The following is a 14,913-nucleotide window of genomic DNA, read 5'->3' as shown; positions in this document are numbered from 1 at the left end:
CTCTAGCTCTCCGTTATTATTATTATTAATAATTGTGTTTTCATGGGCTGTAGGATTGTTTTTGTTTTTTTCAATTCGTAATATTAAATTTAGATTGATCAAATTGTTTAAGTAGTAGCTAGTTCTGATACCTATCTATTGTATTTTAATTTGTCATGTATTATCTATTGTGTAAATGGAACTTAGGGCTGGGCCAAAATACATGTAACTTGTAATTATGTCTTGCTTGGGTAAGACCTATATATAATGTAACTTGTGGATAGGACAAACCCTATAAATGTAACTTGTAATTTGGTCTGACCCTAATTGGGTTATGTAAATTGTGGTCTTATATTGAATGTAAATTGTAGATAGGGTAGGCCCAATATATATTTTGAGTGATTATGTAATTGGGCTAGGTCCAAACTCATGTAGCGTGTGGTAAAGGCAATCAAGAAATAACATCTTAATAGGTCAAGACCTATTTGGACAATCTACATAATATTATTATTAAATTAACAAACCAGACTGACTTGAGACTTGACACCACAAGTCAAGTATATAAGCAAGTCATTTGCACAACATAATGAATCAATTCACATACAAGGCGAATCATTCTTAAGGCTGTCAACACATGTAATCTTCTTTCCAACATTTGGCGATCTCTCTCTCTCTATCTCTTGTGTGAACTTGCTCCTCATCCATTGTGTGAAGGTTGGTTGTTAGGTGATGCTATCAAGATCTTGCGAAGCTAATGAAGACTTGCATTGAGAGAATTTGATGCTGATGATAAGGTCTGCAATCTCCATTATCATATAAAGAGGAATTCAGATGTTCTATCTTGCTGGTTGAACATCAATCTGAGCTAAGCACACTTGCCTTGTAATTGCCTACATTCGAGATAATACACATTGTACTTTGTGGCTAGGTTTTTCACCTCCAAGAGGGAGGTTTTCCCAAGGTATTGGTGTGTCTTGTTTTGTGTTTTTATTGCTGTTACTATTCTGTTATAACTTGATTATTTAAGATTAACATCTGACTGCTTAAAATTAACATGGTATCAGAGCTTTAGGTTCATTCTAAATAATCAGATTATTAGTTGTCCTTCGCTTTCAGTTTGTTGTTAGTTTTGCAAGATGGTTATAGGTCTGAAAGTTGAGGATAGACTTGAAGGTGCCCTAAATTTTACACCATGGAAGGTCCTTCAGATCTGGATGAGCTAAAGCAATTCAAGAAGTCTATCTTGAATCAAAACGTTCAACAATAATGTCTTCTTGACAAATTAAAGGCATCGATGGGATGATAGAAAGAATAAGATTTCAGGTGCTCTCATTCCTCTATTCTCAATTATAGGGTCCACTTGGTTGGAGATTTGCATCTGACTACCTTATTGTTATTAGTGTCTTATCTAGTGGACAAGGTTCTCTTGCTTGTTAACTACTTTATCTCAACGTTCTTTAATATGTCGGTTTGTGCACTTGTTGTCAGATCATAGTATTGCTTAACTTTCTTCCTGAAGTTTGGAAAAATCACCCTAGTTCGAGCCTTGTTCTTGTGTTAAGAATTTGTTCTAATCCAGTTTGAACTATTGAAGATAGTTATGCCCTACTCTCTATTTTGAGTATGTTTAGCTCTCAACCTATTTTATGTGTTGATCTAAATTGATGCATTGATCTAAATACATCCTTGGCACTTAAGACTCCAGCATGTGTATTCAGATATAAATATAGGAGTATTATGATGGATATAACAACAAGCACAAATAGGAAGATGAATAAATTTATAGGAGATTCAAAAATATGGAATCTCAGTCATTGGTGTGATAGACATCCTACTTAGTATCTATGATCAATGCTGACCTTACTATCTTCATATTATGATCTGATCCCTTATGATACTTGTTGCATAGTTCTGATGCACTATATTCTATCTAAGTCTTGAAATGCTCAATAGTCTTGTTGCTCCGAAATTATATACTCTTATGGCATGTCTCCCGATTTGCATAAAATCTCTTAACATCGTATGGACTTCATTTTCTGTTTTGTTTTATGTTTGGATAAGGTTGTCATGTAGGGTTGTGATTGTATAACACTTGGTTCTCTTCAGCTCTTCATAATAGGCTCTCATGTTCTTTGTTGTGCTATTATTATAATCTTGCTCTGCTTCTCTTGTGTAGAGGATTGCCTTTAGCTCTAATGCATTTTCTGCCATGGCTTTCATCATCCTTACATAATATTCATTGCGACACTATCTCTTCAATTTAAGCATATTGCGTATTACATTCTTTGAAGTAAGTATTCTCTTAATGATAAAACCTAAGATGAATGAGGTATCTAACTTATTGAAGCTGGATTTCGATCATAGACTTGTGCTCAACTACAATATGTATCCTTTTGAGTGGTCGATACTCATGTCTGATTTACACATTGACCTAGAAATACAATTAGGCTTATATACTTTACTTATGGATTTTGTAAAATGTTTTTTGAAGTCACACATTTGCCTTAGTTTTCTAGTATAAGCTAACTCTTTGTTATTCAACTATGGAAAACAATTTTAGAATGTTCTGTAGTTTTAAACTATGTTTGAAGTTGTTCATAGATTGGCAATATCATTTTGATCAATCTTGGCATATGTTGTCAATGGTGGAAGTCTAGATAAGTTACTTTACATGTTAATTCATTCTATTGGGATATTTTCTCTTCAAGCGTTTCTTGAATTACCATGCATTCAAGCTTAAGAGGGAGCTTAGTTTCTTCACTCGAAGGTATGCCTTGATCATAATGGTTGTCCTATAGGTCCATTTCGTAAAAGTGAAGTAGAAAAAAGATTGTCATTTCTCATTTTTGATTTATGGTTGCCTTCCTTGATTGATTCTTAGTTTATGCAATCTTCGTGAGAGTAGATTACCACAAATTTTTATTAAGAATCAAAAGAGAGTTCCATATGAAAGTTTTTGAAAATATGAAGCTAGATGTAGTTTGAAAGAAACATTTGCTCTTGCTGCTAGATATACTAATATTAGAACCATTGTAGCTGATGCTGCAAGCTGGAAGTTAGATATAAAGACTGTTTTCTTAATGTTGTCTATATTGAACAACCTAAAGGTTATGAAATTCATAATAGAGAAACTCATGTGTGAAGACTGAAGAAAGCTCTCTACGGTCTCAAGCAAGCTAACTCCTATGGAAACTAACTTGAAGAAGTTGAGTATTTCTGTAGCTAACTTTGATTTTCTAGATCCTTCAAAGTACAGGTAGTTGATTAGATCCTGGATGTATCTAGTCAACACTAATTTCCTATGTAGTGAGTGCACTTAGCCAATTCATGAATCAACCAAAGCATGTTCACCTAGTGGGAGCCAAGCACATCCTAAGATACTTGCATGGAACAGTTGGCTATGTACTGAAGTATCCAATCAACTCAATAATCAATTTGGAAGACTACTTTGATTCTGATTGAGTCGGAAGTGTTACTGATAGGAAAATCACTTTAGGAATCTGTTTCAGCTTGGGTTCCGCTATGATCTCTAAGGCCAATAGGAAACAGTCTTCAGTTGCATTGAGTACTATAGAAGCTGAATACATTGCTTCAAGTGTGGCAACTAGAGAAGCAGTTTGGCTTCACAAGCTTCTTGTTGGGTTGTTTGGATAACTTTGGGAATCTACTATTATTTATTATGATAATCAGAGTTGTATTAAATGTCTAATAATCCCGTGTTTCACGGTAGGTCAAAACACATGGAAACTCATTATCACTATGTTTGTGATATGGCACAAAGAGGTGTCATCCAGCTGAAATATATTAGCACTGTTGAATAAGTTTTAGATGTTCTCACCAAGCCTTTAGCTCGAGTGAAGTTTGAGTACTTCAGAGAGAAGCTTGGAATTGTGGAGAACACAATATTGATTGAGAGGGAGTCTCAATCCTAGTGATGCAATTTAGTTTGCATCTCCCACCCTCTGTGGGCAATGCAAGGTGGGGTCACTTTCTGCGGAAAATGCAAGGTGACATTGTATTCTTCTCTCGGAAAAGGCTAAGGTGTCAAACCTCTTCCATCCTCTGCAGACAATGCAAGGTGGAGTCACCCAGACCTCTTCCACCATCTGTGGGGCAGTGCAAGGTGGACTGGCCGGTAACCACCCAAGAATAAAAAATGGCTACCAACGATGTGTGCGCAGATAGCATAGCTCTTCTTCACCGCCTCAATCAAATTAGTCAGCGTCTTCACAACATATTTTCGACGGTACGAAATTTACCAGTTCATAATTTCTCAATAATTCCTCTCTTAAGAGAATTCCACCGCTTAGTACGTGAATTTAGTGGGTTACTAGACCGTGATTCTTTTCACGGGCAAATCGACACAGTTAATAGTAGTTTCAGAGATTTGACTCAACTTATTCGGCAATTAGTTGAAGAAGCTCGAGAGTGCATGGTACGTGGGTCACCAGCAGATAAAGAAGCGGTGGAGGCACTACTTAAACTAACAATTGCAGGTTATTTTGTTAATGAAGAGTCTCATTGTTCTAACTGCACCGAGGCTTTTGAATCGGGGAAAGATGCACTACAGATGCCTTGCCATCAATCCCACATATTTTATTCTCACTGTCTTCTACCATGGCTAGAAAGGCGTAATACTTGTCCAATCTGTAGAGCTCTTTTAGTTACACCAAGAATTTCAAGGTCAGTTTCAGGTTTTCCTGTTGGAAGTGAAGATTGTTAGAGTTAGTGTATACAATATCTCAACTGGTTTTCCGTGCAGAAGTGAAGATTTGGCGGTAACATTTTATTTGAGGAGAACCCAACAAGTAAAGTGTTATTTTGTGTCAATGGATGTGTTGTGTTATTTGTTCTGGCTGATTAATAATAATTGTGTTTTCATGGGTTGTAGGATTGTTTTTGTTTCTTTCAATTCTTAATATTAAATTTAGATTGATCAAATTAAATAATTTGAATAATAATAAATTTAGATTAATTATGAGTGATAATTATGGTAAGATAATTAAACAATTATATCTTATTTTAAAGAAGTAGACACTATATATAGTTTACAGTATTTGTGTAGTATTAGAATTTATATGTTTTAAAATTAGAAAATGATATTGTCTAGATGTTCTTTATCTTGTAACAATTTTATTGTAGATCAATCTAATATCTTTAGGTGATTTCTATAGGTGTGAATGTCCTGTGATCCATGTAAAGTTTCAAGACATTATAGTTGATTATTTATCAAATTTGGTGTTTGTGCTACATATGGTAGATCAGTAGTACTTAAAAATATCTTGGGAGATTGTTAGATTACATGATAACTATGTTCATCTAGCATGAAATCCTTGACTAAACCAATCTTATAGTTAATGAAATGACTAAAGACAATAGTCTTTAATTATTGTGTGTACTCTCAATTCATATTCAACAATATAAACTGTAATAGAATAGATCAAGGTTCAAGAGTTTAAGTGGAAGCAACATGTGTAAGTCTAGATTAAAAAAGAAGTGTTTATGAACTCGATATTAGAGGAAAAATATGTACATGACGTGATAACACCTCCAACATTTTAATTGAAGGGTAAATGAGTTTTGTTTTGTGTGTTTTTTAGTTAAAGGGTAAAGTTTTAATTGAAAACTATGAACCTAGTGAGACCACAAATGAGAGACTTTATCTCTACTATAAGAATTCAACAATAATTTAAGGGGGTTTGAACTTTGATGACAAGAACAACATCAGAATTTAACGATCATAATTTGTCAATATTGATATTGTAGACGAGAAAAAATCTATTAAAAGATATAAATAATGATCGTAGGTCAAAACTTATTTTATCTATTGTATATTTTGGGATCAACGTGTGCAAATTGTTGTGGGTTCAAAATTGAATTATTCAATTTCTTTGATGTCTACATCAAGGATAACATGTATGACGTAGTGATTATACAAAGGTTCCCTATTACTAGTAAGATCAATTAAGATTGACTTTGAGGGACTTAAAAAATTATAAGCCACAGATTGTGGAAATCTGCTATCATTAAAATAACATCTTTGCCAACTATAAAATGATAATTTTTTAAATAAAATACATATTGAACGTAAAATTGAAACTAATCCTGTCTGGAGTGAATAAGTTTCTTTTGTGATACGCCATCACCCATTGTCACCCAACGCACTCTCTCTCATGGCAGTATATTTATATAAATGAAGTTGAAAAGAGGAAACGCAAAGTGCTACAACAGCGTTTAAGTGGCATCTGAATCGAGTTCAAGCATTATCATTCTCTGAGTAATAAAATATGAGTACCAACAACACACAAGTAGATAGCGTTGCTCTTCTCCAGCGACTAAGGGACATTAGCGACGTTCTTCGAGACAGTATTTTGACGGCACGAAGTTTATTATCCTCCACCGGTGCTGATGGCATCGTTCCACTCGATTACATTCAGAACCTTGAACACAACTCCATAAACGATTTACTACCAGAATTTGTTGAAATAGAAAATCAGATTATTGGCTTATCCGACAAAGATTGTTTCCGTGAGCCCATTAATACAGTTTACAACAGTTTTAGTGATTTAGCTGAACTGATTGGCCGCATGATTCTAGGATCTCATGAGTTCTCCAAAGTTGAGTTGCCAGATGATAGAGAGGATGTGGAGAGGCTAACTCAAATTATAACTTCTGCCAATCATGTTAATGGAGAGTGCTCGATTTGCACCGAGACTTTTCAACTGGGGAAAGATGCCCGACAGATGCCTTGTCATGAATCCCACATATTCCATACTCACTGCCTTCTTCGATGGCTAGAAAGCAGTAATTCTTGTCCCATCTGTAGAACTCGTTTACTCAGATCGATAACTTCTACTGCAACTTAGGTTTTCCTATTGGAACTCCAGATTGTTAGAGTTAAGAATTAGTTAGATCCAGGACCTCTAGTAATGGCTAGCTTCTTCTAAAGTTTAGCCCTTCTATTTTTTTTTTAGACCCTGCTAGTAGGGGCTTTACTAATGCCTTTTCTAGTAGGAATATCATGTCATCTGCTCATCAAAGATGATAAAATTTTATTTTTTTTTTAACCCAAGAATCTCTATTATTACAATTTAAAATCTTTTTATAAAATTTGTACTTAATTTCAAAATTTTCAGTCTGTTTGGAATTCTTCATTAGGCACTTGGTCCTAAGATAGTATGCTATACTTCATTTAGCATAGATACACACAAATTGGACATCTAAAGTTTATAGTTTCAAGAGGAAGAATCTTTTTATACATTTTTTCTCTACTTAAATTTACAAAACAGATTTTTAAAATTTGTTAATTTAAACAGAGATCTTTTTTGATACATTTTTCTTTATTTAAGTTAACTTTAGATATTAAAACAACTCTCAAATGTTATACATTAAAAAAATACTATTATGAATAAATTTAGTGCAATATTAGAATTTATATGTTTTAAGATGAGAAAATAGTATTGTTTGCATGTTCTGTCTTGTAATCTCAACACTTTGTCAACTTTATTCTAGATCAATTAAATAGTATTAGGCTGGCTAAGGCAGAAAATTTTGAAAACCTACCATGATAATCCAATATTTGGGCATCAGCTATACTTCAAAATCTAAAAGCAAATCAAGGAAAAGTTCACATGGAAGGGACTTAAGGGAGATGTGCTAAAACACACTAATGAGTGTCTTGTGTGTCAAAAGAACAAAGAGGAGCACACATTCCCAATAGGTCTAATCCAACCCCTACCCAGACCTAATTTAAAATGGGAGATCATCTCTATGGACTTTATAACAGGACTTCCAAAGGTACAAGGTATGTATTGCATTTATGTGGTAGTTGATCACCTCAGCAAGTATGCACACTTCATGGCCATCTAAATAGATTTAAGAGCTCCACAAGTGGTTGAGATATCATTTAAGGAAGTTTTTCAAGCTACATTGTTTCCCCTAGAATATTGTTAGTGATCAAGACAACCACTTCTTTAGAATTTTTTGGCAAGAATTATTCAAATTACTAGGGATAGAATTAACTTTGAGCACCAGTTATCATCCCCAAATGGAAGGGTAGACTAGATTGTAAACAAACAGTCGGAGGGGTACATGAGGAATTCACAAGGCAACATAATGGATGGGTTAAGTGGCTACTCTTGGGGGAGTATTGCTACAACATTACCCACTACATGTCTATAGGAATGACCCCTTTCCAATCACTATACACATATGAGGCCACATCCTTCAGAGATTTGACTCAGATAGAGAGTCATGCACCAAGAACCAAGCACTTCATATAGAAACATGTGGAAACCATGAATTCAATCAAGGACAGCATACATCAAGCTTAGAATTAGAAAGAGATATATGCTGATAAGAAAAGGACAAAATGCATAATTGAGATTGGGGATATGATCTTTATTAGATTACAACCATATAAGAAACCATCCATCAAGGTCAGTGGAGCTAAAAAAATTAACCCTCGGTTTTATGGGTCATACAAGATATTGAGAAAGATAGGAGAGGTGGCATATGAATTGGAAATTCCTCCGAATAGTAGGAATCATAATGTATTTTATGTATCTTGCCTCAAAAAGGTGTTAGGATAGCATACCATCTGATGTCCCAAATTGTTAACCTTGGACGATGAAGGGACCTTGATCTTGGAATCAAAAACTATCCTCAACATATGATAAGAATGCTAAGAAATAAAACTATTGAAGAATACTTAGTCAAATGGAAAGGCCTACCAATGGAGGATGCAACTTCGGAGGTTCACAAGATATTTGAACATTGTAACTTGAAATTGCTTGAGGACAAGAAATCTTGGGAAGGGAGCGTTGTCATATCCCCCTCATTTATTTTAGAATTAATTTTGCCTTGTAATATATTAAAATCATATTAAACTCAAAATAACAAACATTGACTTCTTAAATTCATAATATTTATTATTTTATCAATTCAATATAATTTACATTCTATATATATAAGGGATGTTAATATATACATTATCTTATTAATAATTTAAATTTTTCCTATTAAATATAATTTAAGCACAATATAAAATTTGTTTAATATCAGATATCCACAATGATCAACATATACAAGAGAACAAAAATAAAAGTATGAACATGCCACATCGCAGCCATCAAGTATCAATAGAATCTAAACAATTGCTACATATATAACTATTATATTCTATCTCGCTAGTTTGAGAATCATAAGAAATTTGCCCATCCTGAGAACTAGAATCACCAATAATGTCTACCCATGCACTACCATAGGAAGGTCATGAGCCTAGTGTTGTATATCCATTCCCTTTTTGCAATTGAGCTCTCTAACAGAATTATCAAGCTTGATTCCTAAAGGAGATATCTCCTTGGTCCATTTGCTCTGTGAATCAGTGACACCAGAACAAACACAACTTCAAACACTAACTGGTAGATGAACTTAACCAAGCATTTAAACAAAATACATGTTATCCAAAATGAGATAATAACATCCACATATTGTAGAACATCCACCATAACACAAGTGTTTATATGTGGAAAACCCAAATAGTTAAAAACCACGATGAGGTGGAACTCACAAGTTAACTATCTGTAGTAATAGATAACTAATCAGTTAAGGTCTTACAAAGTGCTCTGCTAGGAGCGAATCTTGTTAGAGATCCCAAGCTTGATTAGAAGCTTATATCCTGTTGAGAGTACTACCTTGTTAGGAGTAACCTCCCTAGAGGATTTGAGAATCCAAACTAATGGATCACCTTGTTAGAGCTTACCCGGTTAGGGGATTTGATTCTATTGTAATGATTAGAAAACAACAAGAAAGGTTTGATCTATTCTGAGTAGCACACGACTTGCTTGATCAGATCATTCTAAGTGCATTCAACACTGCTCTTCATCTTAACACTTATCGCTCTTCAACAAAAGCTTTCACTCTTTATGCATATCAGTATTCGCATAAAATCCTCTTCTATATTAGTTAACTCTTCTAAATGATTCACTAAGATGTCCTTAAATATACACACAAATCTTATTTTGGCCATAGGAAATCAAAATACAATTTCCTAGGTGCAGTGTATCTAAACAAGTAAAATAACTCCTCACAAAAATTGTCGTCAAGAAAATGGTGTTGGTAACTCATCATAAAATCAGATACCGGTTATAATAGTCAATACCGGTTGGAACAGAATATGTGAACCGTTGTCTTGGAATCTTGCATTTGATCTCCATCTTTATTTTCATCTTCATTTTGATGCCGACTTAATGTAACCACAGGTTATCTCTTAAGCACATACCAGTTGACACAAAGTACTGATTAGAGATAGACCTTAAACATACTGGTTAATAGTGTAAACCAATGACGTTATACCAGTAGTCAATGTATTCACATGTATGTGACAGAGTGTTTCATCAATGACAAGAAGTGATGAATAGATTACACTTATTATCAAGTCAACAATCTCCCCATTTGGCATTAATGGAAACACTTAGAAATTTTTTAGAGTAATACAATACCGCTAAGTGTGCATACACAATATATTTACCTATGTACTCATATTCCCCTTTTAATGCAATACTCCCCCTTAATGCATGCATAGATACAAAATTTTCAAAAAACACATACATATTATTACCCCCCCTTTGACAACAATGGCAAAATGATAAAGTAAAATATATACATATATATAGAAAATCTGTATCAAAGTGTTTAGCACATAGTACCATTTTTTTTTAAAAGTTCATGCATTGGCTAGTCTCATAAAATTATCATTGAAATTATGCTTCATCTGGGATAAAGCATTTTCCCATGATTCCAATATGTTAGCAGTATACCCAGAGGTAGACATCAACTGGGAAAATAATTCTTCCATTGAGTCTAGCGTGTAGGTTTCAGGAGTAGCAAGAATAACTTCTGCATTGGAGTAAGCTCTCTAAAGAATGTCGACCTGTGAGGTGAGCTGACTCTTGAGCTCTCTTTGAGATCAGAATCTCTTAGCCTTCTCATTATCATTCCTATTCAATCTGTCATGCAAATCATATATAGACCAGTTAAAGGCATGAATGGAGTCCTGAAGTGGGACATATGTCTTGCATAACCTTTCCATTTCCTACTCGGTTTCATCTTGACTCTTAGAAATGTCAGAGTAAAAGAAAGTAACATTGGAGGTAGAGGCAAGATACTTCCCTCCAGATTCAATTGATTTCTTCAATAGACTTCCATTATGAGATAAAGCCATTTTGCCACTTTCAATGTTCTTAGCCAGTTTATCTCCATATTTCTTCTTGTGGCTCTTCTCAACAAACATTTGAGCAGCATCTTCAAGCGATTTGATAGGATCAAATGCATCTACAACTAACTAACCAAGTTTGATGATGGGTGTAGGGAGATGTGCAACAACTATTTAAGGTAGTAAACCACACAAAATTTCTACTGCATTCTAGATTGTCTCTAATTCAATCCTTTTCACTTTCAGTCTCTTCTTGTGTGCTTGAGATTGCATAACATTAGCAATCTTCATCATTTCTGATGCACTCAAATTGTTCATGTCAATGGGTCCTAACATACTTAAAGAATCATCATCATCATCTTCAAGTAGTTTTTTCTTCACCGATTCAGGGGGTACACTCTTAATGATAGCTCTTTCTATGTTCCTCTCTACATTGTATCTTTAGTTAGCTGAGTGACAGCTTCCTCAATAGACTTCTGTGGTTCACCAAAACTGGTTAACCCAAGTTCACCTGCAATTGATTCTATGAAATAGCCAATTTCGATCTATGAAATACTTTAGGTATTGGACAACAAAACATAGGATCCTAATGATCCTCCTACACTTTAGGTTCTGCTAGACCTAGGGGGGGACACCCTTTTATGCATAGAATTAAACCCATTATACACTTATAACAACATCAATAAAAGAAAATAGATCTCATAAAAGGTTCAAAAAAAAGGAGATTACTATAGATAGGCTAAATCTACATTAAAAACTCAACAATGTTTGAATCATGAGATGTATGGAACACTACCATAGAATAGAAAATAAAAGATATTCTGATTTTGGATTTTAAAATGATGTTCTAACAATCCTTCAACATTACAAAAGACTAGTGCCTTATCTAGGCCACAGAGTCATGCATAAAACTGGAAGAGAAATCTCAAGTGCAAGATTCTTTCAACATTAAATTTTCATGTATTAATGCATTAAATTAACACAATCATTTGCTCTGTCACAAAATCATACTTATATATCCAATATACATTCAAAATCATTAATGCTTGGTTTTAGGATTTAAATCCTTCCTAGAAGAATACCCAAAAGACAAACATTACACTCTTAGAGAAGACTGAAAGAGACAAATCCAAATTACCCTTGATAAGATTAAATGGTATCTTAGAAACAATTTTGTGGAAACTCACACATGCTTTCCATATGTGTAAACCTACAAATTGAAACAATCCTACATCAAAGACAACACTAAAAATCCAATAGAAAAACACTGTTATTTGTAAAGAATGAACAATGCCATCATTGGAACCTGCAATTTTGGATTTCTCTCTTGGAGAAAATTTCCAAAAGAAAACTACAAACCATTACAAATGAGAAGAAACTAGAATATGAAGGAGAGGGAAAAAGATCAAATTTTATCACAAATTCCCAAGTGTCCTCTTTCCCCAATTGAAAAATATTTCCTTTCTCCTTCCCATGGAAAATTCTCTCAAAATATTTGATTTTTGTTGAAACTAGCTACAAAGATGAATTCTCCATTCTGAGAGCTTTCCAACGGTATGCAATACTTGCATAGTTGGGCAAAAAATAACCCCCAAGCGAATTAATCTCTCAGATGGATCCATTATTTAAATTTTTTAAATTTCTTTAATAGTCAAAACTATATCAATTAACTTTAATTTTCTATCCATTTTACCCTTTGCGCCTTGCCATGTGACAACCATCAGATTGCCATCTCATCAGGACCTGCCAGTTAACCTCCCACCCGAACTTGCCAGCTCATTGGGACTCACCAGCTAACTCGCCAGACGGACCTGCGAGCTCATCGGTCGCTAGTTCGTGAAGGGTAAATTTTGTTCACCTTCGCATAGGGACACAACAACCACCATCTGATCATCTCAAACTTTATAGATCTTTAATCTACCATTTTTTGCACGTGCCTTGTTGCTGCTCCGTGATGGTTAACTAGCATGCATCTTTGCTTTGTGAATCAGCGACAACCATTGATCATCCTTGAACTTGCATGCTCGTTAGCTAGTCCTCTTACTGCGAAACTTGCTTACCTCAGGAATCATGCATGCATGGGGTCCACCTAGTTGCCAGCTATCTCTTGTGTAAAAGGCCTCAAGGCTTTGACACTATGATTGTGTGTAGCCTTACATTTAAATACTCAAAAATCCCTCCCCACTACCAATGTGGGATAATTAATTACTCTGGTGTTTACATTTTCTTGAAAGAATTAATGGCGCTCCTCAACAGGGTAGATGTTGGTTCTGGTCATGGAGTTAAACTTTACACCCACCAACATATTTGCTTGGGATTTTCTAATACGCCTTTTACCCATACATACGCAGGGGTTGTGGAATTTGATTATGCACCTTCTAATCACATTTTGTCTATAATTTTCTAAAACCCTTCAATGCCACACTCCACTATTTTTCGCCTTGTCTGCCACACAACCCTGCCATTTGCATTTGCTAAAAAAAATTTTAAACCTTTTCCATTTCGTTCCCAGGTAGGGAAGATGCTGGCAAATTTTGATGGACCTAGGCTTAAACCTGCAATGTGTATTTGTTTGAAGATTCTTCCATCGCCCTTTCTCTGCCACGACACACAGGGAATTGGGTTTTAAAACTGCCAAATTGCATCTGCTGAAAGTGTCTAAAACCTATTCAACACCACGCAGGCCACACCAATTTCATTTGTTTCAAGTTTCTGAGCCTTCCAAAACCCACTCCACACAGGGAGGACTCTGGCCTGCACCTCACGCATGGGGTGGATTGTTAAAAGTCATGCTATTTGATTTACACCTTCAAACACATTTGGTTCAGAATGCTTCAATTTACCCCTCCCCACTCTCCACGTAGGGGCATAGGAAGAGGCACGCGAGGGAGGCTCTGCACCCACCATTTGCATTTGGTTGAAAGTTACCAAGCCCTTTCCAAACTCCATACCACGCACCACAAGGAGAGGTAGTAAAGGTCGTGGGATTTTCTTTATTAATGACATCAATGGGATTGTTGTCTTGGTGTAGTTGCTTTGCCTTAATATAATAAGCTTTCTTAATCTCATAAGCAAGAAAATCGGGCTCAACTCCTAGAATATCATAGTACCTTTCTTCCTTCACCATTGTAACAAGACATAAAGGATCATAATGTGGACTGAGCTAGTGGTGATATGCATTAGCATGCATGAAGAACACTTTACCATTAAATTAATGCATGGGCATGAGCCAGGTTGGGCCCCAAAGTGTGCCTAACTTAAAAAAATTCATTTTCATCCAGATGACCCTTGAAGTGCTTCAGGATCCTTGAACATACCTCTAGAGTTGATCGATAGAATTTTCTGATCATTAAAACTCAATGTGCAACTTTCAGGCACTTGTGTCACATTTTTGCATTTAAACCCAAAGATGCAATTTTAAAACCGGTCAAAACACCTCTCTGGACTTCACAAACTGATAGACGTACTGTCTGATATATGGGCATTCACTCTGTCAAACCATTTCTCAAGACAAATCTCGGGTGAATAAATATTAATGGTCAAAGATGACCAAATGGCTATGTCAGCACTCTGAACCTGATAAAATGAGTGTGTAGGGACCACAAAGTGCACGCATTCAAAATATCAAATGGTCTCCGTGGATCCCCAAATTTGGGGCATAGATACTTTGAAGTACAAGGAAGACTATGGAATGCTCAATTTGACTCAGAAGCTAATAG

The 14,913-nt window shown here is 35.1% G+C and overlaps 2 protein-coding genes across 2 annotated transcripts; both read left to right on the top strand.

Moving 5' to 3' along the window:
• The first annotated feature begins 4,135 nt into the window (after positions 1–4,135).
• On the top strand, positions 4,136–4,702 carry LOC131873296 (E3 ubiquitin-protein ligase RDUF1-like). Its single transcript, XM_059216284.1, has one exon. The coding sequence runs from the start codon at positions 4,136–4,138 to the stop codon at positions 4,700–4,702; it is 567 nt and encodes a 188-aa protein (XP_059072267.1).
• Positions 4,703–6,266: 1,564 nt separating this feature from the next.
• Positions 6,267–6,845, top strand: LOC131873295 (uncharacterized). The gene has a single exon (XM_059216283.1). It carries the CDS (start codon positions 6,267–6,269, stop codon positions 6,843–6,845), a length of 579 nt encoding a protein of 192 aa, XP_059072266.1.
• Positions 6,846–14,913: the final 8,068 nt, after the last annotated feature.

This window comes from Cryptomeria japonica, unplaced genomic scaffold (assembly GCF_030272615.1).
Source record: "Cryptomeria japonica unplaced genomic scaffold, Sugi_1.0 HiC_scaffold_1417, whole genome shotgun sequence".
In the NCBI taxonomy this organism is placed as follows: Eukaryota; Viridiplantae; Streptophyta; class Pinopsida; order Cupressales; family Cupressaceae; genus Cryptomeria; species Cryptomeria japonica.
The sequence above is the reverse complement of the archived record's forward strand: the minus strand, read 5'-3'. Positions and strand labels throughout refer to the sequence as shown.

What these genes read in the sequence shown, in the direction of transcription:
- LOC131873296 (XM_059216284.1), top strand. Translation starts at nt 4,136, where the DNA reads ATGGCTACCAACGATGTGTGCGCAGATAGCATAGCTCTTCTTCACCGC.
- LOC131873295 (XM_059216283.1), top strand. Translation starts at nt 6,267, where the DNA reads ATGAGTACCAACAACACACAAGTAGATAGCGTTGCTCTTCTCCAGCGA.